Source organism: Hirsutella rhossiliensis (assembly GCF_020360975.1).
Source record: "Hirsutella rhossiliensis strain HR02 chromosome Unknown scaffold00001, whole genome shotgun sequence".
In the NCBI taxonomy this organism is placed as follows: domain Eukaryota; kingdom Fungi; phylum Ascomycota; class Sordariomycetes; order Hypocreales; family Ophiocordycipitaceae; genus Hirsutella; species Hirsutella rhossiliensis.
In genome coordinates, this window is record NW_025408667.1 from 9,974,268 (window position 1) to 10,000,000 (window position 25,733).

Genomic DNA, 25,733 nt, shown 5'->3' on the forward strand with positions numbered 1-25,733 from the left:
AAGTACTAAGCCGGCACACGGCATGCAGGCAGGACGACACGCAGGCGGGACGCAAAACTCCGAACATGGCTTCATGCGTGGGGCCGCCGGCCGGGGACGCCCGATTCCACCCGACGATCAAGGCGATGCCCGTCGTCGCCGCATATGCGCGTGTGCAGTGCGTGCGTGCGTGGGCATGCCGTGTGTCGAACCGTCGCGGCGGCCATGGGATGTCTCGCACATGTGCATGAGCAGGCAGGCAGGGCGTGCAGTCTCGTCCTCGTCCTCGTCCTCGTCCTCCTCCTCCTCCTCTGCAGAGCCCGGGCCGCCGTCGGCCGAGGGCGGGAACCGGGGACCGAGAAGCAGCAGCAGAGGAAGGAAGCTTTGCGACCCGACGGGCCTTTGTCGCGGCCCCAGCCTCAGCGCTACCCGGGGGGTGGATTGGGGGGGGGTCCGGCCCCAGGGTTGGGCCTCGGGGAACCAGTCCTCGCGCGTTGGCAGGTATGATGGATGATTAGGTTTTTGCGGTTGTTGGCCGGAAAGAATAAGAAGAGAGCAAGAATAAAAGTTGTGCGGCATGCCTACATTACACTGCATGCACGGACAGTACGTACAGGCCATTCATTCACACACATACACACACACACGCATTCATTCACAGATACACACACGCCATTCCTTCACACACACGCACATGGCACACACAACTCACACACTCATACACACACGCATCCACCATCCATCCACGCATCCACCCAGGCGCATGCGTCCCCCCCCCTCCCTCCCTTTTCCACCACGACGGCCATCATCTTCACCACCACCCACCCGCTCACGCAACGGCCCTCTCCTCTCCTCTCTCCTCTCCTCTCCTCTCCTCTCCTCCTCCTTCCTCCCCCCCCTTGCCTTTTCCGCCGCTCTGCCGCCTGGCCGTTCGTTCCCCCGACAGCCGGCCGACCGACGACGCCTCTGCCGCCCGCCCGGCCCGCCTCGCCAATCACGCCGCAGCGGCCGACGGCGTTAAAGCCTTGGCCGCCCGCCCCTCCGCCCCGAACGGCGTTTGGCCCTGCCCGCACCGACCGGGAACTAACGGGCCACGCTTGTTTCCTTTTTGTTTCTGCCGCCCTCTGCTGTTTGTCGTGCCTCCTGTTGTGCCGCCCGTCTCGCTCTCGCTCCGTACGCTCCGTGAGGCTCTACCGTACATTCCGCGCCCCGTTGTCGTCATTTTTCTTTGTGCCGCCTCGTCTTTCACTGCAATCTTTTGCGGGCCCTTTATTGGCCGGCTGGTCCGCCTCACCTGCAATTGACCGCTGCCGGGGGGGGGCACCCCCGTCTCGGCGATCGGCAACGGCCCATCCATCCTTGTATCGTACTTTGGAAATCCGCCAGAGAAAATGCATCCATTCGCCAGACAATGGAAAGCAAAAAAACAACGAGACACGGCAGAGTCTATTTTGGCATTGCTCTCCATCTTCCAGACCAAACCAAGCTTTTCTCCCATGCCGGCCTTGCATACACACACATACACACAGACGCCCGTCAACCTCGTTGACTTCCGCCTCGCATGCCACCCCCTCCCATCCGCCCGGGGTGATCGGCCTCGTCCACGGGGCTCCCTCTACCGGAGCTCCGCAAAGGCTGGCCACTTTCCCCCTTTTCTTCCTTTTTTTTCCCTCGTCGAGATGCGTCGGTGCTGCATAAGCTTGTAATGTACAAAAGTATGCCGGCCTCTGACACCTCCCACCTCCCCTTTTTCCCCTTTCTTCCCTCTCGACCCTGTCCTACAACACGCACATGATAATCTACATGCTGCCGCCGGCCGGCCCGTCGACTCCTATAACTTGTCTGCCTTGCCCTCTGCGTCTCATCCACTCCCGGCCTCGCTTGTTCGTCCCATCTCGTCCGCCGACACCCCCCCCGTGCCCCGTCACGCTAGCGAGCCTCGACGTCGAGCTCAAACACCTGCTATCGCCGCCCTGCTCAGGCTGACTCGGCCTTGTCCCCTTTCCGACCCTTTTGGGAGCCACGTCGTCCATGTAAGCATATCCGCCTCCCCTTGCGGACCCCTACCCTTGCTCCTTTGGGATTAGATGGCTTGGTGGCTTGTCGCCGTGGTCTATTCGAGTAACACGGGCTCACCGGTTCTCATTCCGTGGCCCAGCATATAAAGACTGGACGGCATGCCGTTTTCTCCAGACGTTCCATTCTGTCCCATCATCGCGTCCCCTCCTGCGTGTGTGAGCCATCTTCTAACGTCTCGCGTAGATGGGTATAGGCTCGCACCCAGCCGGACGCGCCTCGCCTTTCTGACCCGTTTTGCAGACCTCCGAAATACCCAGCCAGACCCCGACGCCAGCATGGATCCGTCCGACGACCCGCGCGTCAACCGGCCCCCCATGAGCGTCGAGGCCGGCCCGTCCAGATGCCACATGGAAACGTCCTTTTACAACATCCTGCACTCGTCAGGCTTTGCCGAATGGGCAGCGCGCGCCGAGGAGCAAAACGAAAGGCTGCGTACCGGCTCGTGGGCCCAGACCAAGGACCGTGACGCCGGCTCCTCCCCGTCGTCGGACAGCAAATCCAGCGTCGAGTCTCCCTCGTCCGTCACCACCAGCACCAGCACCAGCACCAGCACCACCCGCTCCGCCCACAGACCATCGAAAAGAGCAAGTCGGTCGCGGAAGCTCAAAGAGGCAGAGGGGAAGCCGTCCAAGACGCGGTCGACGCGCTCCAAGCGCAGCGACACCGTGGCCGAGGAGGAGGCCGAGGAAGAGGGAGACGGAAAGGACGGCAACCCGGCAGCCAACTTCGTCGCCCACTACTCCAACTACAGCTCCATGGACGCCGAGCTCAACATCCTGACCAAGCATCTCATGCAGCACGGAGGCTGCTAACGGCGTCGGCCCGTCGTTCAAGCCACCGAGTCCCCGTCCGACCAGCGAACCGCCCGACCGTCTGTCGCATCTAGCGTTTGCCCCGCCTCCCGTTGAGCGTCGCCCTCCTCTTGTCCCATTTTATTTTGGCTTGTTTTTTGATTCAAATCCTTCATCATTGCGTGAAGCGGAGAATCGGCGTTGGGTGCCTTGCATTTTGTTTCTGGTGGTAAAGTCATGGTCAGACTGAGCGAGCGAGCGAGCGACTTGGGCCCGCCAATCCCCTTGCTTCGGAGGCGGCCGGGGCAGAGGATGGGGAAGCAGATCGTTTCGTCAGAGGGGGGGCAGAGTGTTTCATCAGAGGCGAAGGAGGGCGCGTCTCGGACTGAGCGACCACGTCACGATGTAATGAATGCGAATGCTGCCATGACAAGAGTCCATGACAGGAGTCCATGACAGGAGCCTGCCGCCGAAGCATGGGAAAGCGGCCCAGCACGTCGCTCGGCGGCTCCTGCCCTTGGCCCCCCGCACGTGACGGCTTTTTCGGGCTGCTATCGCGGAGACTGGGCAATGGCCTTTCCATCTCCTGCTTGATGCGGGCGGCTAGTTGAGGCTTAGTCTAGCCGTGAGTTTGTAGGCTACGCCTGCGCCCGTTGAGATGATGTTCATGTAGCTGGTTATCGATCGCCTTCCGTCTTTCATGCGTTGATCATAGGCTGCTGAATTCGAGACACGGGTGTAGGACCTCCAGGTTGAGCTATTGCCAAGATCCTGCAGGGCATTGACAAGTAGGTGTGCCTGTCCCGCTCCAGAGTAAAGAACGACATAACCTGGTCGACTGGTCTTGATCGCCTGAGAATCTTCCAGGCCAGCGGTGGAAGGCATGTCCGACAAGTCCAACGGACTGCTTGGACTGGGGAAACGAAGCAGCCCTGTTTTGCGTCTGCTGGCAGGTGCTTCTGCTTATCCTGTGCGAAATTCATTGTCTTTGTCGTCTTCGCCAACAATCCTTGACGCCTTGGTCAGTTGTTGTATCTCTTCCCTACGGCTTGTGTCTCCTAGCTTACAGCAGACTGGCTACGATTAAACACAAATCCCTAGTCATAAATATAAACTCTTAGCCGGTAAAGCTTAAACGATAATTGTCTACTATGCCTGTTCTGTGCATGTCATATACATTGAAAAATCAGGTCTGGTTTGCATCGAAGCAACCAGCTTAGAGGATCCACTCCGGGTGGTCTAGTTGGTTCATGGCGTCGGGCGTAAGCATACCCACTAAAGCGTCTGTACGCACCACACACTAACTGAATAATTAGTGTAATACGAGTTATTAACCTGAAAGTCGCGTGTTCGATTCACGCCCTGGAGACATCCTTACTTTTTGCATTTTAGCACAGCGGCCAGTCTATGCCTGCTCGTAAATAGTTCTTGAAATATGTTTTTGAGCTAGCAGGCGATGTAGACGACTAGGGCGTTACTCGCGAAAAAGAGTCATTAAGCCTGTCCTATCACTCGGTCTATGCGTCGGATACCAAGAGACAACATTGATCCCTTACGACTCTTCCAGCGCATCAGCTCCGGAACCGGGGGTTGTTACCGATAGGTTGCATGGAGAAACTGGGCCAGTGCCGCGCCTGGCTTCCCTCATTGCAATAAGCCTTGGTCGCAATCGAGAGCTGGCAATATCAAGACCCTGGACCAACCTTTCAATATGGGCAAGGAGCAGGACCACCCAGCTCAACCTTGCCTTCTACCACGAAGGAGCTCCGGAAGCAGGTAGTGCGGCGTAGGGATGGGGCAAACGAGGCCAAACAGCGCGGGTCCTTGGGCATGAAAGAGCGATGCAATGCTGGAAATCACTGCTCAAGACAAGCCACGTCCCGTGGTGTCCCGTCGCACCGTCTCCAGGGAGAGCAGGAGTGGTACTGTAGGTATTGATCTGTTGGAACAATAGAGATTGTCTGCTGTCGAGGAAACCGGCCGGGGCACTCGCGGGCCAGCTGCCCACCGTGAGTGATTCACCGCGCCAGCCCAGCCCGGTTATTAAAGACTTCCTTCCTCTGCAGAAGAGATCACCTCTCTCTCCTTGGACATCCTCCACACGGCTTCATTTCCTTGTTGTTCCGCTCTGCTGCTCCCTTGGCCATCAGCAGCAACATAGTCAGCAGCAGCCATGACCGAGCCGGCCGCAGACGCCTCCCTTAGAGGAAGGATCAAGCTGCATACACTGCACGCGCACGCATGCACGGTTAGCCCGACGGGCCGCACAGCAACTGGTAGCAACACCAGACCGTGCCCGCGTGCGGCGGGGATCACCGCACAATCACCTTTTCCGCCAGAGACCGTCGACGATCCAACGACCATGTCTCTGACGCGCCCGAACGCTGCGGCCGTGCCTGAGCCGTCGCCGATGGTGACGCAGGACTTCATCAGCAGACAGACCTGCCGACTGGAGACGTCCGACCCGGTGTTCCTGCCGCCGCCTCTTGGCGCCCGTCTCCCACGGTGCCAGTTCATGCATGGTCCGCTGAGCCGACCAGGTCCGCGGCCCGACCACCGGCGACCGGGGGTGTGCCGGCGGCAGCCTCTCCAAGTAGCGTGTTGAGACACCCGTCGCCGGATCGTATGATCGCATTCTGCTCCTCCTTGGACAAAGAACGGAACTCCTGTTCGCCGTCTAGGACCCGGGCGAGCTCGGCGGGCCCGGCTTGGGACTCGAGCCATGCGGTGTCCTCCATGGACATGTCGGGATCCAGGCGCCCGAGCTCTCGCTGCAGTTCCCGGAGGATGGCCTTGTCCTCGTCCGTCTTGGCGGCCGCGTCGTGATCGACCTGTCTTGGGGTTTTAGGGGGTTCTGGAGACGCCCCAGCCGAAGACAACCAGCCTTCAACGCCTTGGCCTCCGACCCCCAAAGCTCCTCGTCAACCGTCAACGGAGCAAACGGTAGACGCCAAGCCTCTCACCGAGCACCCTGCAAACCTCTCAAGCCCAGCCGGTCAACCGGCCTGTTCCCATCAAACGAACGAGCAGCCTTGACGACACGCACCAGTCATGCAATCGCCAGAGACGGTTACGCTTCCCGGCCAGCGGTCGGCAGCCGGATTTCCAGGCCCACCGTCCAGCCTTTCTAGGCCACACCCGAGACAGGGCAGATGGCGCAGATGGCCTGTCATTTAGAAATGTCAACGGTTTCCGATGCGGTCTGGCAACGTACCTTGCGCCGACAGACCTGGCACCTAGTTCGTCCAGGACTCGTCACTAGAAAGAGGCCGGCGATATCGGTGGAAGGGAATGGGAATGAGAATGATGTGATTGGTGGCTGTAAAGAGGTCGGGTCTGGCGACAGCATCACTGGCGCGTGTTATCAAGCAGCTCAGGGCTGCAATTTGCTCAAGCAAGCGGCTTCGTCGGGATGGAAGCGGCGTGAGCTCTTGGCCATCTTTGCTCGTTTCAACCAGTCAATCCAGGCTTTCTCGTCCAACGAGGTCCAATGGTGAATGCGTCAAACGTCGCGGTTATTTGCCCGCCTGCCCGCTTGTTCGACTGACTGCTCGACCGACTGCTCGACCGACTGGCCACTCGGCTGTCTGCTGTGCCCACCTGGTTGCTACAGCATGCCCGCGTTCCTACCATCATAGGCTTCAATCCAAATAGCAGCCGACGGCGAATGCGCGCAGGGAATGGAGGGCCATATGCGCGCTACCGACCCATGTCTACTCAGTCTTGGGCAAACCAGAGTATTCATTCATAATGACCGTGCCTTTATTTCCTCTTGGAATCCTGGGCCTTGCATTACAGCCCCTACCCTAAGACAAAAGGCCATCTCCACCTCATCGCGACGTGCGCAGTCCTCCTGTGACTGACTCGCATCCCAGCAACTTTTGATCATATGGTCTCCATATCATGTCGCTTTGCCGGCAGGCCAAACGGCGAGGCCGCATCGCAAGCCATCGAGCCCGGGTATCTGCGTCCACCAAAGGGGGAAAAGAGAAGCAAAAGCCAAGAGCAGAGCGGGCGTCAGGCGTCACCCGGCATCAAACCGCCCTCCCAAATAACGCCAAGCGCCCAAATACCACGGCCAGTATACCAAACTCCCACACTAAACTCCGTCGCTACAAGTTGCCATGTCACATAAGCGTCTCCGATCTGGCGGCCGAGGTATAGACATTGCCGGGCGCATCCGTCACCTAGTAGCTGAAATCGACGTTGGCCATGGCTGGCATCGACTTGTCTCGCGCGGGCGCCGGTGGGTGCTCGGCGCCATTATGGATGGTGAGGGATGACGAGTTGGAGTGGCCGAGTGTGGTGTCGGTGCTCGAGTGCGTCGACGTCGCCTGCAGCTCGTGTTCGGGGGGCGGGATGCCGCTCGGGGCCCAGCCCTCGTCGAGGATCTGCTGGAAGCTCCAGCTCGGCTCAAACGACTTGCTGTTCCATGCGTGGCTGACACGCTCGTACATTTCGTCAATCTGTTCGAGGCTGATTTTGCTCGTTTCGTACACCATGCACCAGACAAAGAAGACGGCGACGATGCAAAAGGCGCCCCAGATGAAGAAGATCTTGGGCCCAAAGCCCGCATTCCCGGGTCCCGTGCCGACCATGAACGGAGTGCTGTAGGCGATGCCAAAGTTGAGCACCCAGTTGGAGGCCGTCGAGAGGGACATGGCCTTGGCGCGGACCTTGAGCGGGTAGATTTCCGATGTGACGACCCAGACGACGGGTCCCCAGGAGGCGGCGAAGAAGAAGATGTTAAAGGAGCAAAACACGATGAGAATCGTTTGCGACGCGTCTGCGAGGTCACGCCCGGCGGCCGTGGTAAACGAGGCCATGAGCAGCTGGCAGGCGGCCATGCCCAGGGCGCCGACAATGAGCAGCCGGCGCCGGCCCCAGGACTCGATGACGACAAGGCCGGGGATGGTGGAGACGACGTTGATGACGTTGATGACGAGGGACTTTGTGTGCGGGCTCGATATGCTGACGCCGCTGAAAAAGTAGGTGCTGTAGTACATGATGAAGTTGATGCCTGTGAGCTGCTGCAGCATCTGCAGGCCGCAGCCGGTGAATGTGCGCCGGCCGAGGTGGGGAGACCCGACAAAGATGTCCTTGTACGTGTCAGGGCCCAGCGTCAGCTCGTACTGGTGGTTGGCGATGATTTCGTGCAGCTCCTCTATGAGGGCGGGATGCGTTATGTCGAGACGCCGCAGCCGACTGAGCGACAGGCCGGCCGCCTCCTTGCGGCCCTTCTTGACGAGGAAGCGAGGCGTCTCGGGCAGGACGAGCAGGCCGGCGGTGAGGATGAGGGCGGGGACGAGCTGGAGGCCGAGAGGGATTCGGTAGGCCGACGAGTCAGTGAGGCGAGAGGTAATGATGTTGACGATGGATGCCGTCAAGAGCCCGATGGTGATGGAGAGCTGGTACGCGCAGACGAGGGTGCCTCGAATCCACTTGGGAGCCATTTCCGACTGGTACAGAGGCACGAGGACCGAGATGGCGCCAACGCCGACACCGGCCAAGGACCTGCAAGGGTCAGCCAGTCTGTCCCGCGGCGGCAGATGCGTCGGGGTGGCAAGGAACGCTTGGAGTACTCACCTTCCAACTAGCAGTAAGGGAATGGCGTCGGCGCAGACCTGGCAGATGGCGCCGATGCAAAAGACGCCGACGGCGAGGAGGAGGGTGATTCGACGGCCGAGAGAGTCGCCGGCCGGGGCGGCGAGGAGGGCGCCGACGGCGGTGCCGGCGCTGAGTATGGCGACAATGGTGGAGAGTTGGCGGGGGCAGATTTCGGGTTTGCCTTCAGACTGGCAGGTTGTGGAGAATTGTTCCTTGAACTCGGGCATGGCAAGGATGCCGTTGATGGCCCTAATAAAACGTCGAGTTAGCACTTGTCGCGTCACATCGACGATTTGGTGATGCCCTCAGCGCAGCCTGTATCCTCTTGGCCCATCCCGCCATGACACCGCCACTTTTTCTTTTCGGTATCCGGAGTCATCGTCTGAATTCGCGATCCAAATCCAAATTGACTCGGTCTGACAAGGGCGCCTTCATCGTACTGTTGCGACGGCCGGATGCCTATCCGCCCGTACCCCTGACGCGTGTATCCTCCGAAGCAGGGCCGCGCGCCACTTACCCCGTGTCATAGCCAAAGAGCAGTCCACCCGAAGCGACAAAGAGGCCGACCATGATGGCGGGCATCGATGAGCCAGCGACATTGTCGGGCTTGTGCCAGCCCATGGCAATAGCCATGGTTGCGGGCGTTGGACGTCAATCCAGGGTCGCGGCGATGGGTGCTCGGTCGTTCGGTTCGCAACGTCGGGATGCTCGCCCCCGGAGAGGGGAGGGGAGCGGAATGATTGTCGATCCGGGCCGCAGTCTCTGGACCGGCAGGGGCGAGGAGAGGGCCTCGAGGGCGGCGGTGGGCGGAGAGTCGACGGTGGTCAGGCACAACACCATGTGTCTTTAGGCGGCTCGGGGGCGAGAAGCTTGAAACGGAGGAGGCCTGGCCCTGCGATGCTCCTCCGGGGCGCAACGGAGTAGGAAGGAAGAGCAATAGAGGAGGAGGGGAGGAGGAAGGGGAGGAGGGGAGGGGGGGAGAGGCGTCGGCAGAGGCGGCGAGGCCCCGGGATTGATGGGTATAAGACAAGAAATGATGTGGACGCTGTGGACGCTGTGGACGCTGTGGAGGATGTGGAGGGGACGGATAGGATAAGAGGGGGCGAGTTGAGAGAGGGAGAGGAAACTGGGGAGGGACTTGGTATGGAACAGCGGCTGGGCGCTGATTGGGCGCTGTGCGTGGCGCTCCATGGCGCTGGCGGGTGGTGCTGAAAGCGCGCGGTAGCCTGTGCGGACGGCGCGGAAGCACTGTGAGCACAGGCAGACGTCGCACACTGCAGGGCGGGCTCGTAGCAGCCTTTCCACCCGGTTGTTACAGGCAGGGCCGGTAGACGCTCCGCAAAAGGCACTCGTTCGCCCTGCCGCGCCGATCGAGCCTTAAAATATGGACACCGACTGCGCCGGCAGCTGTCCAATCCGTCTTTGCACGTCCAAAAAGGCAATCCGGATGCTGGGAGTCGAGTGCCGGCAGAACCTTGACCCCCTCCCGCGGCCGGCGCTAGCGGTGGCATATTTTTGGCTGCGCTTGAAGCGGTCGCCAAGTGGCATGTTGAGGGCCCTGACGCACGGAGTACAAGGCGCCCCGTCCCCCAAACTCGACGCCATGCCGCGCTGGGTGTTGGCGCTACACATGGTGGGTGGCACATTCTTGTCAGGCGGCCACAGCCCTTCCTCGCCGCTCGGCCTTCTCCTCGCTGTCCATCTTCAGCCTTCGGTCTGGACCCTCTGGACCACTCCCCTCCTTTGCCTCCCTCCAATCCCAGCGACGCGTTGGTTGGACAGACTTTTTGCTGAATCCTCCGCAGCACCGTCGGCCGCAAACGAAGCCTCTGTGGGCGCATGCCGGCGAGGCTCAACCAACGAAAACCTGGAGAGATACGGCTCCCCAATCCCCATCGTCATCCCTGGGGGACAGAGCGTGTGCCATCTGTCTAAAACATGGGCTTCCCCAGGTTTTGTATGATATGATTCCGCAACCCTTGGTTGGAGCCGTGCTAGACGAGATCAAGTCCCACGCACTGTGCGCTGCGATGCCTTCCCTCGGCGCCTCTCCGCCGATGACCCGCGACAAGAGCTTGGAGCCTGCTCAACAACAAGTACCCACGGGCCAAGCGCCCCTCTCGCTACTCGCGGTGAGGCGAGGCGTGCACGTCGCCATGCGCTTACGCTGCTGCGTACGGCATCGTGCAGCGGCCGCTCCGAACTGCTGCCCAAAAGCCGATGCCGCCCCATTAGTCCGCCGCTGTCCAAGGCACAGCCAACCCGAGGCACTGTGCGCCGCCGCCAGGGACTGCCCGTTGTCTCTGAGCGTTGCACATGCGTGTCCTCGACTTCAGCTTTGGCTGGTGCCGGTTGACTCTGGGCCATGGACCCGGATGACGATGGACACAACGCTGCTGGTCGGCCAGGTTTCGGGCCCGGCTTGCGCGCAGGCATGCTGGAGCGAGTGCTGCGACATGTTTTTTTGCGTGATCCGTGTACCTGTTTGTGACGAGACGTCCCCCCCCCTTTGTCTCTCGCGCTCCCGTCGCGGGGGAGGAATGGTGCAGGCCAAGTCTGGGGAGGCGAATCCAATCGCAGAGACGCCCCAAGGGAGTCGCGCCGCCCTGCTGACTTGGATCGGGAAGTCCTTGACGGCGAGGGCTCTGCTGACGGACATGGAGACAGTGCGAGGGGGCGCATGACTCCCGTCCCGAGCTGGTCGCCTCTACATATGATGCCGTCGACCCTCGCTCGAGCTGAGGCAGGGGCTGGCGATGTGCTCTGTGGTGTTTTTCGCTGCGTCTTTCCTCGGCTCCTTGCAAGCGTCTTGACTCGAGCGTTCAGCCCCCGCGGCCGCCTGGATGCATCCATGCCCACTCGTACATATATTTCCGTGCTGCAGAGAAGGCGTCCGCGTACGGTTCCGCGCATGCAGGCGGGCAGGAGGCCCTCACTGCCCTATAGATGCATGGCATCCAATGATGCAAGCCCTAGGCGACGCAGGCCGCTCGTTGTGCGACGCGGGTTTAATGACACGGCAGCCAGTAACGGTGATGATGACGAGAGTGCGCGCTCTATTTCCCCGGAGCGTGCCCACTCCCCTCCTCTCCAACAGACTCCGTGACGGAGTGAGGGTGAGAGGTATCACACACCACCACGCCGACCCGTCCCCTCCACCACCGCGGCCATCACCACCAGACTCACCCACTCGTCTCAACCCTAGCTCGCCCCCACTACCCGTGCCACGCCCCACTTTATTTGGAATTCGCAAGCTCCCACCTCCTAAAGTTGGTGCTCACCACCAGTATCCCCACACCACCGGAATACCCAGAATTTCGACTCCCCGACCTAGAATCGCTTCAACCACCGCGTACCACGCTCAGAATCGCGTACTTCCACTCGTTCTAACCTTCCTGAACCCTCCATTGGCGTGCCTTTTTTGCTGCTTCCTCAAACCATCGCTTGCGTGCGTTATGCGCCTTTTTCTCCGCGTCTTCTACTACCTTCCTTGCTTTAGCAATCTGATCATCTCCCCTTTGCACCATTTCCCGTCCTTGGGCCACTGACAATACTCCTCCTGATTGTAACTGTATATTCTTCATAGCCTTACGTTGTTTTTGGATCCGCTCCGCCATTTTGGTTCGTCCCAAGTCCCTTTTAGTCTGCACGAGCTCAGTCGCCAGAGATAGCGATCCTCGAATAAATCGACTGAGATCGTGAGAAAAGTCAGGATCAGGCTTTATCGTCTTCAAGGACGAGATCTAATTTGTCCGCTACCTTGTTTATTTGTCGTAGAGTCAATGGTGTCTCGAAAGGTGAGGAGTGTGGTCCTGAATTGGGAGGAGGTGTGGGTGTCGTGGCTTGACGAGCTTCAAACATTGAAGTACTACTTGTGGATTGAATGGGAAGATTCCTGTCTTGCGAAATGCGGAGCGTATAGTACTCTCCTTGAAAGCATGCAATCGTACTTGTTGAATGCAGGAGAGAAACTCAAGCTTGGTTATGTTGACGAGGCCATCTCGAACCATGACATCTAAAGCCTTGGCGTGATAGTGCTTTAGGGGCTGGAAAACGACAACGTCAAAGGCTGAAGTGCATGCGTGAGATTAGGCGGCATGCCGAAGGGAATAATATTGTGGTTGTCGCAGTATTCAATGAACTGCCTGGTATGGTGAGAGCCATGACCATCAAGAATTAGAAGTCGCTTCGAGCTTCTTGAGCTTTTTCAGTGCTTGTCAAAATGCTGGAGCCACTCCAGACTAATCACGTCGTTTGAGTAACCAGTAGGCGTGGGTCGAATAACTGTGTCAGGATCTAGCTCAGGTATTTGATACCATGAAGCCATGTGCATCTGGCCAGCGAGTATCAAAAAAGCCGGAACAACCTCCCCATTCGCCGAGATAGCTTCGATCGCAGTAGCGGATTCCCTATTCTCAGGAATGCCAAAATAATGAGCTCTCCTCCGTTTTGTCACAATCAGCTGGTCTTTTCCAACCCCGATGCGAAAACCAGTCTCGTCCATATTCAGATATCCTCAGGAGGTATACCATTGTCTTGGATAACCTGCCGAAGATGCTGGAAATACTGGTTAACTCGTGTAAGATTCTCGGAGACTTGGCGCTCTGCTTGAAGCCTTTTCGGCGCTTTTGAAGTAGCCGTGACGCTTTAAGCGAGAAGTCCAGTTTGGCCCCACGGTAGGAGCGTCGCGCTGGCTAGACCGCTCGCGCAAGATACAGTTTGCCGCGTCAGTAACGAACTCGACGCGTACCGCAAGGTTTATATTATCCAAACGATCGATATAGCGACATAGGGCCTTCTCTTCTGGTTCGGAAAGCCTCGTATTTCTAGCTCGCTGGCCAGTTTTAGGAGGTCGGCCTTGAAGACGGTATCGCAATCGATCACGTGTTACACCGAATTCTCGCGCTACGGTTGCGACTTTAGCACCGGAAAATTTTCAATATATCGAAGAGCGTTTTGTACACGTGCTTCCATTTCGGCTATCGACGAGATCGTGAATTGGTTAAGATATAGGGATGCTGAAGTCGGGGAGTCGAAATTCTGGGTATTCCGGTGGTGTGGGGATACTGGTGGTGAGCACCAACTTTAGGAGGTGGGAGCTTGCGAATTCCAAATAAAGTGGGGCGTGGCACGGGTAGGGAAAAAAGCTGGTCGCCTCTTGGAGTCGCTCCCGCCGCCGCCCCGGTCTGTCCCTTTGCACCGCCCATCTTTTCTTTTCTTTTTTTCCCCAGCCAGAGCATCCACGGTCGCCGCCACTCCCTGATTTTCTTTAACGCGTGTCCCTCCCTCTCGTCCAAGCGCACGCGCACGGTACAAGGGGGAGCGAAAGGCCCCCCTCGCCAAAACGTGCGCGCCGGTATATTCGACGGAGTACATGCTCCCTATTCCTCGCCAGACTTGGGGCCCCGAACCGAACATGTGCTATATATCATAAACGACAGACACTCTGCGCCCTGGACACTCCTCTTCCCGTGCGAGGGAGACAACCCGGGAGAAATGGACACCCCAACATTGCAAGCTCCTCACTCCTCCCGTCCTCTCCCGGGACGCCATGCCACTTGGGCCAACCTCCCGCTCGTGACCACAAAGGACCATGGCGCCCCAAGCCAAACCAACCAGCCAATAAAAAGGGGTGCCCTTCTCGCCCCCCCTCTCATCCGTCCGTCCGTCCTCCGCCACAACCGTTTCCGGTAGTTTGGGGTGAGAACCGTGCCGTGACTTGTCAGTTATCTAGCTGCTGATGCGGCACTGTTCCGCCTAGCCGTCTTGGACCTGTTGCGAGTTGGACGGCTCACGACGTCGAGATTCAGGACGGAAACAAGGGCTCTCGACAGACCTCTTCCATCCAAAAGTACGTCCCGAGTCCAAAAGCGTACACGTAGCATCTTAAGAACGCAGTACTATCGGACTACTCGCTGCATCGCATATTCACCGCCAAAACTCACCCAAAGTAGCGTCATCACCAGAGTCATGGCACACAGATTATCCAAAACACGCGTATTCGTTTTCACAAGACCGAGTCCCGACCAATGTAGGCACATCTGTAGATAGCTATCGATACATACATCCAAAAAAAGCTTCTTAATACATGGAGTCAAACGACCCCTGTCCGATACGCCGTGAGAAGTAGCCAAAAAAAGCACACATCTGCCCTTCAGCAGCCTCCCTCGGGGCAGGGGAAGCGCCCGATCCAGGCCCGGGCAGCGACGAAGCGCCACGTCTTAGCTCCTGACCCGGTCTCGGGCTGTACACGGCGCCATGGCCGGGTGAGCGCCGGTCCGGCCGGCTACCCGGGATTCCTCCCGAAATCTCGGCCTCCAACAATGGTGCCGAGTCACCAACGCAGGCGAGAGGGGCGGGTACGTCAAGCCAAGGCCATCCCTACAGCTCGAGGCTGGGCGTCTGCCCCTTGACGCGGCCAATGACCTGCTCCGGCGCGTACTTGGGAATCACCTCGTCGTCGTGCAGCATCTCAAACTCCTCGGTCGCGTCGCGGCCCATAAAGTTCATGATGGCCTGCGGCCCGCCCGGGTGCTCGTCCAGCCAGTTGCTCAGGTCCATGACGACGCCCTTGACCACGACCCACAGGTCGTCCTTCGTGTTGTGCTTGGCAACCTCGTCCATGGTAAACTCCTTCTCCGGCACCTTGAACGACTTGGGGTCGTTGGGCTTGGACGCCTTGGCGCCGCCGTCGGCGGGGGCCCCGACGGCCGACGAGGAGCCGGCGCTCGACAGCTGCTGCTGCTGGCCGGTGGGCCCGGACGAGGCGCCGCCGTTGGCCCACTCGACCGTCAGCTTGCCGGGGCACGACGGGTCGAGGTGCAGCGAAATCTGGCCGATGCGCTGGGCCGCGGAGCCGCCGCCGGAGCCCTGCAGGGCCTGTTGGAAGAGGTAGTTGCTGGCCGTGTCGCCGGCGACGCGGCCGTAGACGACGCAGCCGAGCAGGGAGGAGCCGCCGAGGCGGTTGGAGCCGTGGACGCCGCCGGCCAGCTCGCCGCAGGCAAAGAGGCCGTCAAAGGGCTGCTTGTCCTGGTTGAGCACCTGGGCCTTGTCGTTGATCTCGACGCCGCCCATGGTAAAGTGCAGGACGGGCTCCATGAGGGCGACGTGGAAGTCGTCGTCGACGTCGAGGGGCATGTTATGGAAAAACTTCTTGCCCCAAGGGTCCTTTTGCTTGCCGTCGGCAATGGCGTTGTACGTCTTAAAGGTGGCCTGCAGGTGGTCGGGGGAGCAGCCAATCTCCTTTGCGAGCTCTTTGCCCGTCATCTTGCGCATCAGGCCACGGCCCGAGTAGTGGCGGGTGTGGAAGTCGAGCGTCTTGGAGGCCTTTGAATTGAGGACGAGGCGGATGGGGAACTTGCCCTTGTCCTTTTCCTTCCACATCATGCCCGAGACGTAGTCGCGGTGGCCGAGCTCGTCGCAGAAGCGGTCGCCGTCTGCGTTGAGCAGCAGGCCGCCCTCGCCGCGGAGGGCCTCTGCGGCGAGGAACTTCCACTTGGAGCCCGGGTCCTTGGGGTCGACGAGGCCGGTGGGGTGGACCTGGACCTTGTCCATGTCGATGCCGTTGCCGCCAATGGCCATGACCATCTTCTGGCCATCGCCGGTGGCGTGGGTGCCGTTTGTGGTAGCGAGGCCGTACGTGTCCGGGCGGTGCTTCTTGAGGAGCGATGAGTCGCCAAAGTCGGCGGCGTAGCCTCCGGTGGCGAGGACGACGGGGCCGTCGAGGGAGGCGGACTGGCCGGCAACCTCGTAGGTGACGCCCGTGACCTTGTTGCCCTCCTTGTTGAGGCTGGTGACGCGGGCCTTTTTGATGATCTCGACGCGGTGGGGCTCCGTCTCGGCCAGCTCCTCGAGGCGCTGCATGAGGGCGTAGGTGATGGCCATGCCAGGGAACTTGGCGTCGTGGCCGCGGTGAGTGCGCGGCTGGGAGTGGCCGCTGTATGGTGTGTCAGCGACGGTGGTGAGCGCGGGAGAAAGAGCGCAACGTACCCTAACCGGGAGACGAGGGTGAGGTCGAGGCCAAAGACGTCCTGCAGCCACTCGACGGCGGCAGCCGACTTGTAGGTGAGGACCTTGATAAGGTCGGGGCGGGCCTTGTCGCGGGCCGACTTGAGGGTGTCATCGTAGAACTGCTTGACGCTGTCGGCAATCTGGTGGTCGACCTGGGTGCGGGTCAGGGCGCCGTTGATGCCCGAGGTGGCCTTTGTCGAGTTGCCTCCGAAGAAGCCTGGGGGCACATGTCAGCACGTGAAGGCGATGGATGTGCCTTGGGGGGGACATACCCTGCTTGTCGAGGACGACGACGTTGCCGCCAGCGAGGTAGATGGTGTGGGCGGCGCTCAGGCCAGACACTGAAGTCGCCGGTCAGCACGGAAGCGCGAGGCACGGGGGGGGAGAGGCAACGTACGGCCGCCGCCGATGACGAGCACTCTGGGAGCCATGATGGCAAGCTTGCTTTGCGGGTGATGGCACGACGGTGGGAAGGGTTGAGGGTGGATGAAAGGCTGCGCTTGCACCAGACAAGGCAGATGCGGTAAAAGGGATGAGAGGCAGAGAGGGAGGAGGAGGAAGGGGGGGGGATGAGGGAGACGAGGAGGATAAAGGTTGCCGTGGAGGAACAGGCCCGAGGATCTCGAGTCTTAAAGAAGCCGGGGCGCCGAGGAACGGGGGTTGTGGGGGCCCCTAAGGGAGCGAGGTGCCCCGGGCGCAGCAGCCGAGGTCAAAGTCTACAGGGCACTAGTCTGGATGATGATTGCCGACGCTGTGATAGGCCAAGGGCGCCCGGCGGTACATGCGGAGCGTACTGTACAGGGCGTGCATGCCCCAGGTACCAGCTCGCCCTGGCTGAACCGGGCATGGAATTTGATATCGGACGCTGCTTGGCAGCTGTTGACAAATGGACGGGTAATGTCTTGCTCGAGGCCGAAGCCAACAGGAAAGGCCGAGGTGCTGCTGTGGCAGACCGTCCGCTAACAGTCTGGGGGAACCAGGGAACCAGTAGCCGCCGCAGGTTTTCCTTGGATTCAGTGCCGAGGCCTGGGCATTTGTGTGTGGCTAAGTGCTGACACTCATCAACACATGCCTAGAAATTAAAGCAAAAAGACTTGAATGTCTGGCTTTGGAAGAGTTCTGTTCAGGAACGAGAGTCGGTTGAAGAGGGAGCCCTCTGCAGCAGCAAGGCACCCGTGCATGCATGTACTTACTGTACCTGCCCGTGCATGCAAGTACCTACTGTGCTGTACTGTCTGTACAGTAGGTAGCCCGTCGGCTGCTCCGCCTTCTAGACTCCGCTGCTGGCGGGGCCAATGCCCCCAGGCCAATGCCCCCAGACCAAGACCAAGCACCTCACACTCTCTCTGTCCTTTCGGCGACGGCGGAGAGGAAGGAAAAGAGAGGCGCGAATCACCGCTCCCGCACGGCTCGTTGCCTTTGTACATGAAGCAGACGGTGCACATGATATTCGTGCAATATTCCGGGTACGTAATGGGTGCCCTATTAGCCTTGACATGTGAATCCCTGCCTGGCCCCTCCCTCCCCCACTGCCCTGCAACCGCGTAACGCAAACCACTGCCAAAAAGTACTCGGTAGTCAGATGATGCCTCTGCTTTTGCTTTCACATGCCGCCGCCGCCGACTCCCTCTGCAAACGCCCTTTCTTTGCTTGCCGCCTGCCAATCGTACCTCATGACTCCCTCTCTGCTTCTCCTGCTTCCCCCCCGTCCGCGTGATGCTCTGACTTTTGTTTTTCTTGGCCTTGCTTCACCTCTCCATCGGCACTCGCCTTCCGGGTTCACGCCTTCCGGGTTCACGCCTGCCAAAATCCCGGCCCCATACCTACTAGGCAGTTCATATGTATATGTCATGTATATTATCCCTCGTGACCAGCTTTCCCCGCCTCCTCTTCCCCGTGGCAATTCTCGCCGCTCACTGCCTCTTCTGGTCCGTGACCTGACTCCATGAATCATTCCGTCTCCAACAACCACCTCTCCCTTCACGACACTCTTGCCGGCGCGCTATAAGCCAAGCTATAAGCCAACTTACCCACCGAGACCTGGTTCCTGCCGCCGCCGCAGCATCCGCCTCCCGGTCCGCTAGCCAAATCCCTTTCCGTCCCGTCCCCTCCTCCTCCGCCGCTATGCCGTCCCCTCCCCCGGACCCGAAACCCCACCCCTCCGTCCCCCTCGCCGACATCCTCGGCACCCACCGCTCTCTCACCTCCTTCTCCTCCGTGACCCGCATGCACCCTTCCTCCCTCGCCTCCGACGTCCTCTCCCAAACAGCCACCGCCTCCTCCTCCACTACCATTGTCCTCGCCCCCCTCAACTCCGCCATCGACGCCCTCCCCCGCAAGCCCTGGGAGGACCCCGACGACTACGCCGCCCTCGGCCAGTCCGCCTACGACGGCGCCCAGGGCCAGGACCGCGCCAACGCCAACCTGCGCCGCTTCGTCGACCGCCATCTCGTCGTCGTCGAGGCCGCCGCCGCCGGCTGGCCAAGGGGCCAGCGCGCAACCTCCCTCGCCGGCCGCGAGCTCTGGTGGGATGACGACGGCAGTGGCAACAGGTTCGTCATGCCAGACCACGTCGAGGTCGAGCGCGTCGCCAGCCGCGTCGCCACCGGTGAGGTTGTCAGTGTCGCTCGCACCGCCTCTTCCCATCTGGTGCTGACCTTGCCTAGTGGATGCTCAAGGGCGTGCTACAGCCAGCAACGCGCCATGACTCAACTCAGGGCTAACTCCCGCCCCGAAGTGAGAGGCCGTGATGCGAGGCTGCGCATTTGGAAATGCACTCGTCTACATCCTCCTCCACCCGCTGCCCTTCTAGTTTGGGGACGGCTCAGCGACAATGTACTTGGGAACAGCACGGTTGAGCAATTGGTCCATTTTGGTATGTATTCAGATCAGACCAAGCACCCCCTTTTCTCCACTGTGCAAACCTCAAGACCCGGACACCAAAACGCCTCTTGGAACTCGTGGCCTCAGCCCTCATACACACTGCCCGAAGCTGCCGTCACATCACCCCGATGCACGGCAGTATCCCTCAAGCTCAACAAAATCAGGGAAACAGTGAACCAGGGCAAGGGAAACAAGCTCAAGGGACAAGCCCTTATCCCCGCGCCCGTCTATTGTGACACAGCCCGCTCGACCACTCCGTGTTCCATGTACATTTTGTATGAAATGTACTTTTCATATGTAGACATGTAGACAAGGCAATGCCTCGTTTGGATATCGATCCCCTTTTCCTAGCCAGTAAGGCAACCCCGGACGAACAAGTCGAGCCGCGGCCACGGCCCCTAGGGGACATTGGTTGAACACGGCAATCTAGACCTGGTTTGACTCGCCCACACAGCAAAAAGTAAATATAAACGATTTGAAAGAAACGGCAGTATCAGTCGAGCGCCTTAGATTAATGGGTATCTGGAATTGCGGATCGTGACTGCGTGATCCGCGGAGATGGAGGAAACAGGGTTCAGAAAACCGATGGGGGGCCAAGAAAATCAACCGGAGTCGCTCTTATGCGTACTCGACCTTGATCCTCTTGGGCTCAGCAGTTGCCCCGTGCTTCTCGCCCAGGCTGCCGGCCCCATAGTCGGGCGACTTTCGCTTCAGGCCGCCCGACGCCGCGCATGAGGCGCCGTTGCTGTTGTTGGGGGCCGTCGTGCCGGCGGCCATGCCTGATCCAGTGGCCGCGGTGCCGGCGTTGCTGCTGGCCGTGTTGCCCAGGGCGTGGTTGTCCTCTCGCAAGAAGCTCGGCCCGGAACCAACGACGGGCGTAGCAAAGTTGAGGGGACTCGGCAACGTGTGGTTGTCGCTGCCGCGAAAATTCCAGTCCGGATAGAAGCTGCTCGGACTAGGGAGCAGCTCGTTGCCGAGGAAGCGGGATGGCAGGGCGGATGCGGGCGTCTCGCCGTTGACGTTTTGTTGGGGCGGCGGTCGAGCAAAGGGGTTCGGCGGGCCACTGGCCCCCGCTGACAGCAGCGCCGATGCCGACGGCGAAGGAGGCGGGAGGACAACCGACGAGTGCGAGTTGTGCCGCTGCGGTGCATTCGTCGGAGTGACTGCGGGATTGTGAGGCGAGATTGACTCCCCGGTGGCACTGCCGGGCTCCGACACGCCGTCCGGGATCTGGACCGTGAGCCGAGGCCCCCTCGGGCGCGCACCGCCAGCCGGAGCGGCGCTAGCCTTGAGACTGCTGGCCCGGGAGGGCGGCGTAAATGCCGTGTCTGGACCGGACGAGAGGGAAGGCTTCCGGGGCCGGTCGAGGCTGCCTTGCGTGCTCGAGCGCTTCAGCTCAGGAGACGTCGCAGTTCCGTCGCGCAAGGCGGGGGCGGGGGCGTCGACCGACTGAGAACGGTTGTGGGGCGGTGCGGCGCCGGCCGGACCCGGCTCGGCCTTGACGGCCTGCGGCTCGGCGGCAAAGGAAGCCAGGTGCTGGGAGAGGATGGAGCGGTTTTCCTCGATGGGGGTGAATATGCTGTGAGACTTGCGCTGCGGCATCTTCTTGACGGCTGTATCGGTGTTCAACAACGGCGGCTGCGGTCGGTCCGAGGGCTCCGTCTTGGGCTCGACTGGTGGAGGGGGCTGAGGGTCTTGAAGCCGCCGCTCGGGGCCTGGCTGGGGAGTGGGAGGCGAGACATAGGGCACCGGATGAGGCGGCAGGTGCTGGGCATTGGGCTGGGGCGGTGACGGTTGGGGGCGGGCGGCGACGGGAGCGGCGTGCGACGGGGGTGGAGGCGGGGGCGGGGGCGGAGGGTGCTGTGTTGGGTAGCCTGGAGGTGCCGAAGGGCGGCGTTCTTCCACGTAGGACTGCTGGGGAGGTGGGTATGAGTACTGCCCGCCGTGCTGGGGTATCAGGCCGGGTCCATTCGCGGATGGGTTGTAGATGGGCGGAGTAGGCATATACGTGATGCCGGGATGCGGCCCCTGGGGACCCCCGACTGGCTGCGCAACCATGGTTGGGCCCAGGCGCCGGACATCGTTTCTCGAGCTGGGACGCGACCCCATGGGCGGCTGGGGCGTGGCGCCCCGTGGGTTGTGGCCCGGGTGGTGGTAGGGGACGCCGTTGGCAATGGGAGGAGAGGCGGAGGGAGTGTGGTGGCGAAGGATCTGGGAAAAGGGGGGCTGCTGGCCGTGGAACTGAGGAGGCATCATCTGGGGCTCGACACCTTCGGCTGCGCGGGGAGGGCTTGCGTCGACGTCTTCGTCGTCTTCGTCATCGTTGCCGCCATTGAAGTCGGCGGGACCCTTATGTTCGTTGATGGCACCATGCTGTCAACGCGTCAGCAAGTTTCGTTGCACAGGAGCATCGTCGGCCACCGCACCAGCTGATATCTGTGGATGAGATCTCGCATGTCCGAGGACGAATACTCGTAGAGCTTCTTGTTGTTGCCAAAGATGAAGACGGCGACGTCGACGGAGCACAGTACGGACAGCTCGTGCGCCTTTTTGAACAGACCACCTTTCCGCTTGAGGAAAGTGCTGTGGCCAGGACAAGTCAGTCAAAGCCAGGAGGCTAGAGGGAGGACAAGAGTGCATACACGGAGCGGTTGCGGTCATCTTTGATGGCCTTGATCTCTATCTTTCTGCGCCCCATGATGGCTCGGTTGCGCCGTCGAGATGATTAACGGGTCGACGGGAAGGTGCAGGAGCGACGGGCCAGAGGCGTGGTGGAGGTCGGGGACGGGGCGACAATCGACGGTAAGGCAGGTTCGAGGGTGGGCGCGGGGCCTCGTCGCTTGGGTGGCGGTTGGCCGTGGAGTAGCAGTCGAGCGCGCAGTCGTCGGCGGTGGGTGTTGGCCGTGGGGCGCGCGTCCAGGGCACGAGGGGATCGGGTGGCCCGAGGGATGATGGCCGTGGCCCGTGTGGGCGGGTGCAGCAATGATGGGCCGGGATGGGGGGAGGGAAGTGGCAAGAATTGAGACAGGGCGAGGGCGGGAGGGAGGATCAAGGGTGCTTTAAGATGAAGCCGGGGGCGAAGGGCGGCAGACTTCGCTTGCGAGACGTCAAGGGCAGCGGGCGCGCTTCTTTTTGTCCTGTTTGCGAGAGATGGCTGTGGAGGGTGGTGGTACAGGCAGCCGTTTCGTCGACACAAGCATGGAACGGCAGCAGCAGCAGGCGGGCGCAAGCGTCGAGGGATGACGGGGTGGTGTGTGCAGGGCAGAGGCGCAACGGAGGGAACGGCGTGTGTCGACAGCGCAGAGTCGCCGGGAGGCCGGTGGGAGCAAGGCCGAGGGCAAAGCAATGGAGGGCCGTTGGAGTTTGTCGGAGCCGGCGCAGATGCTGGGCGCAGGACGGGGCTGAATCTGGCGTGGGAAGCTTCTAATAATAGGATCAAGATCGTGTCGAGGTAGGACGGAGGGGGAAGAGGGGAGCCCTGGAAAGGGGAAAAAAGAATTTGGGGAGAAAAGAGGAGAGCAAGAGGGCGGAGGCTCGAGAGCGAGCGACGCGGCGGGCAGGCAGCAAAGGTGGGCTCTAGGCAGGTCTGGTTGGCCGGACCCCCTTCCTTGCTGGGGTTTCCCTCTGTCCAGAGTACAATAGGTAGGGTAATGAGGTTTTCTCTACCGAGTACTGTACGGTACTGTGCTGTACGTATACCGAGCGAGCGAAACGGTGGCGGGCCGGTGGTACCTGGGGCTCTTCGGAGAAGAAAGGACTGCACCCGCTGCTGCGTGTCTGCTTACCGTGCCTGCCCAGGTACCTTGCCTACCTATCCCACTACACAAGGTACTCTGTACATAGCACGTACCTACCTACCTATGCACTGAATGAATGAAATTGGAAGCAGTACATACAGTAGCTCAATGCATGCACCTCGCTCGCCGTTTCATGCTGAACAAGACACAGACTGCGCCGTCCATTCTATTCTTCCCTGGCCACTACTTCTTATGGCAGACCAGCGGAGCAACAATGGGACAAGGTGGCAGCTGGATGGAGGGGTCGTGCTCTTGTCCTGGGCTATCCAGGGCTACCTCGCGCCGTGCACGGGTTCGGCGGGCGGACGCGGGTCAACGGCGCTACGGAGAGACCTCCGTCCGCGACCAGTTGGGCCGGGCTTTGCATGCCTCGTCCTGGGGAAGCTCCGATGAAGGCCAGGGGCATCCAGGCGGCCCGTGTTGCTGTCAATAGAAGCAACAGGACAGAGTCTTCTCATCTGCCTGTCGCGCCGAACATTCCGTCTTGAATCATCCACCCTTTTCCGGCCAGGCTGACGGCGGGCGCGCCAAGCCCTAGCCGGGCATGAATCGCCTGTGCCGTACTCGAAACAAAGGGCACCGGCAGACAATCATGCAGCCTGTCCGTACAGGTGGACCGAAAGGGCCGACTGGGACGGGTGGGAGCGCGAAGATGACCGTCGACGTGTGTGCAGCCTCCCTTGGCTGGGACTCCGCGCCATACAAAACGCCCGAGACGAACACTCACCGCATCATGCATGTGCTGTACCGACCGTACTGTACAGCCCCGTCCCTGGACAGTGCAGATTCATCTTCACCCACACAATGGCCATTGTCCATCTCCCAACTCGTCTGCCTCGACCTTGCTTTGCTTCCTCGCGGGCAGCAGTGCGATCCGTTCGTCGTCGCAGCTCGGCTCTACCTGCCCCGTGCCCCGTCATCGTCTTGGAGACTGTCGCACACGACGCTGCGTCTTGCCAACGTCATCTCCAAGGAGAACCGCCTCATCCATCATCCCCCCCTCGGTGCGCCATCGGTCGTTGCATCTCTGCATGCATCCGGCTGTCTTTTCGCCCTCCCTGGTTGGCCCAGAGACTTTGGCAGCGACAGGCATCGTACGAGTCGCGCCATGGCCTGTCTGCCCGTGGTTTTCTCCGCCTCTGCCACACGACCGCGGAGGTTTGGCCGAGGTGCAGACCACGCCCAGCCCTACTACACCTACTACAGGGAGATGGTGATACGTACATGGTGGTTGGACTCCACGTGGTGTCTATTTGCAACCACGCAACCCGTCCTTCATCTCAGATCCACCACCCCTCCATCTCCATGCACTGCAACCCGCCAAGAGGCTCGTTCCTGTCCAAATACCTAGGACGGTTACAGCATCGTTGCTCAACGTTGAGCCCAGTTGATTTGATCTGGTTACCGTAGTACTCGCTAAGGCCAACTTACCCAAGTACCGGTACCTGATACGTACCTAGGTAGGTGCTGTAAGGGTGTCGTTGCTTACCTAAGCAGCGGGTCCTTCGTAATGAACTTACTCCATATCCGTATCCGTACCGACACCGACACCCACAGACATGAAGCTTTTGGCGTCTTCACCAGCAACGCTTTTGCCTCCATCGTCAATGCCTCTCCTCCAACGCCTTGACTCAAGAATCACGACGACGCGCCCTTTCGCCTCTTCTTCCTTCTCCTGTGCCTTCTCGACCAGCTAACTGTCCCGGCTGAGCGCCTCCACCCCGTTGCAACATCGTCATCGCCCCCAGACGCGCGTCCAGGAATATTTTCGTTTATTGTCGCTCTTCGACGGGCGCTTAAAGTTAAGACGTTTTGGCGCCCGCGTCCAATGCTCACCTGCTTGCCAACCAATTCAACTTCACCCCCGATTCTCGCAGCCGTCAGCCGAATTGCTCCACCTGCGCAGCTGATTGGCCCCCAACTTTAATTCTATAAATAACCGCCTGCCTCCCCTTGCCTCCAGCCCCGGTCGAATGCCGGGTAGGTAGTTTGCATCGTGCAGATGGTCAGGTTAAGAAGGTGTTTTCTCGTGGCACGCGTCTCGATTGCGCTCCGGCCAAAATGCTGAGAATAGAATGCAGGCTGAGACTTGGAGCCCATGGCACCGACCGAAATAGCCGCAGCACGACGAGGCTCAAGTGTGGCGGCGTATCAACTTCAAGGTTCTGGCGTGGATGCCCCCTGCTCACGATGCTAAGAACTGGCGGCTACATGGACACTTCCGAAGCTCGGAACCCCAAGGGCCGCCTCCCGGAGGGTGCACAAGCTTTCGAACGGCCCCACGCGCATCCGGGGCTCTAGAAAACCGCCGCACACGGCTTCAGAGCTCTGGCGTCTGGCGTCGCCACCCGACAATGGCCATGCCTACTAGGGCAGGTCCCGGGGCCTGCCAAACTGGTGATGGCGAGATGATGTGACGAGGGAGGCGCTGAAGCGAGTGTTTGAAGGCAAATCCCCTTTTGGAGATTGAAGATGCGCGAAACGGCCTGCTCGAAGGGCAGATCATCTACCGCGAGTCCAGGCCTCGGGACCCCGCCCATGGGCTTGGTCTGCACTCTGCTTCCCCGCACTCTCCACCATATTGGGC

The 25,733-nt window shown here is 60.3% G+C and overlaps 6 protein-coding genes and 1 non-coding gene across 7 annotated transcripts; 3 read left to right on the top strand and 4 right to left on the bottom strand.

Annotated features, from left to right (window-relative positions):
• Window positions 1–2,333: 2,333 nt before the first annotated feature.
• On the top strand, window positions 2,334–2,870 carry HRG_01262 (uncharacterized protein; the record flags this gene model as incomplete). The annotated part of the gene is made up of 1 exon (XM_044859733.1): window positions 2,334–2,870. One exon carries the CDS (start codon window positions 2,334–2,336, stop codon window positions 2,868–2,870), a length of 537 nt encoding a protein of 178 aa, XP_044726133.1.
• Window positions 2,871–4,077: 1,207 nt separating this feature from the next.
• On the top strand, window positions 4,078–4,218 carry HRG_12040. The gene has a single exon. It is a non-coding gene; the product is annotated as a tRNA-Leu (tRNA).
• Window positions 4,219–5,362: 1,144 nt separating this feature from the next.
• On the bottom strand, window positions 5,363–5,902 carry HRG_01263 (uncharacterized protein; the record flags this gene model as incomplete). The annotated part of the gene is made up of 2 exons (XM_044859734.1): window positions 5,363–5,703; window positions 5,896–5,902. 2 exons carry the CDS (start codon window positions 5,900–5,902, stop codon window positions 5,363–5,365), a joined length of 348 nt encoding a protein of 115 aa, XP_044726134.1.
• Window positions 5,903–7,036: 1,134 nt separating this feature from the next.
• HRG_01264 (sugar transporter domain-containing protein) lies at window positions 7,037–9,089 on the bottom strand (the record flags this gene model as incomplete). The annotated part of the gene is made up of 3 exons (XM_044859735.1): window positions 7,037–8,363; window positions 8,436–8,705; window positions 8,974–9,089. 3 exons carry the CDS (start codon window positions 9,087–9,089, stop codon window positions 7,037–7,039), a joined length of 1,713 nt encoding a protein of 570 aa, XP_044726135.1.
• A 5,748-nt stretch (window positions 9,090–14,837) lies between these two features.
• Window positions 14,838–16,897, bottom strand: HRG_01265 (FAD binding domain-containing protein; the record flags this gene model as incomplete). Its single annotated transcript, XM_044859736.1, has 4 exons — window positions 14,838–16,392; window positions 16,446–16,683; window positions 16,739–16,807; window positions 16,864–16,897. The coding sequence occupies 4 exons, from the start codon at window positions 16,895–16,897 to the stop codon at window positions 14,838–14,840; spliced, it is 1,896 nt and encodes a 631-aa protein (XP_044726136.1).
• A 1,693-nt stretch (window positions 16,898–18,590) lies between these two features.
• HRG_01266 (uncharacterized protein) lies at window positions 18,591–19,189 on the top strand (the record flags this gene model as incomplete). The annotated part of the gene is made up of 2 exons (XM_044859737.1): window positions 18,591–19,082; window positions 19,133–19,189. 2 exons carry the CDS (start codon window positions 18,591–18,593, stop codon window positions 19,187–19,189), a joined length of 549 nt encoding a protein of 182 aa, XP_044726137.1.
• Window positions 19,190–19,967: 778 nt separating this feature from the next.
• Window positions 19,968–22,047, bottom strand: HRG_01267 (SRF-type transcription factor domain-containing protein; the record flags this gene model as incomplete). Its single annotated transcript, XM_044859738.1, has 6 exons — window positions 19,968–21,035; window positions 21,099–21,223; window positions 21,293–21,377; window positions 21,429–21,722; window positions 21,776–21,932; window positions 21,992–22,047. The coding sequence occupies 6 exons, from the start codon at window positions 22,045–22,047 to the stop codon at window positions 19,968–19,970; spliced, it is 1,785 nt and encodes a 594-aa protein (XP_044726138.1).
• Window positions 22,048–25,733: the final 3,686 nt, after the last annotated feature.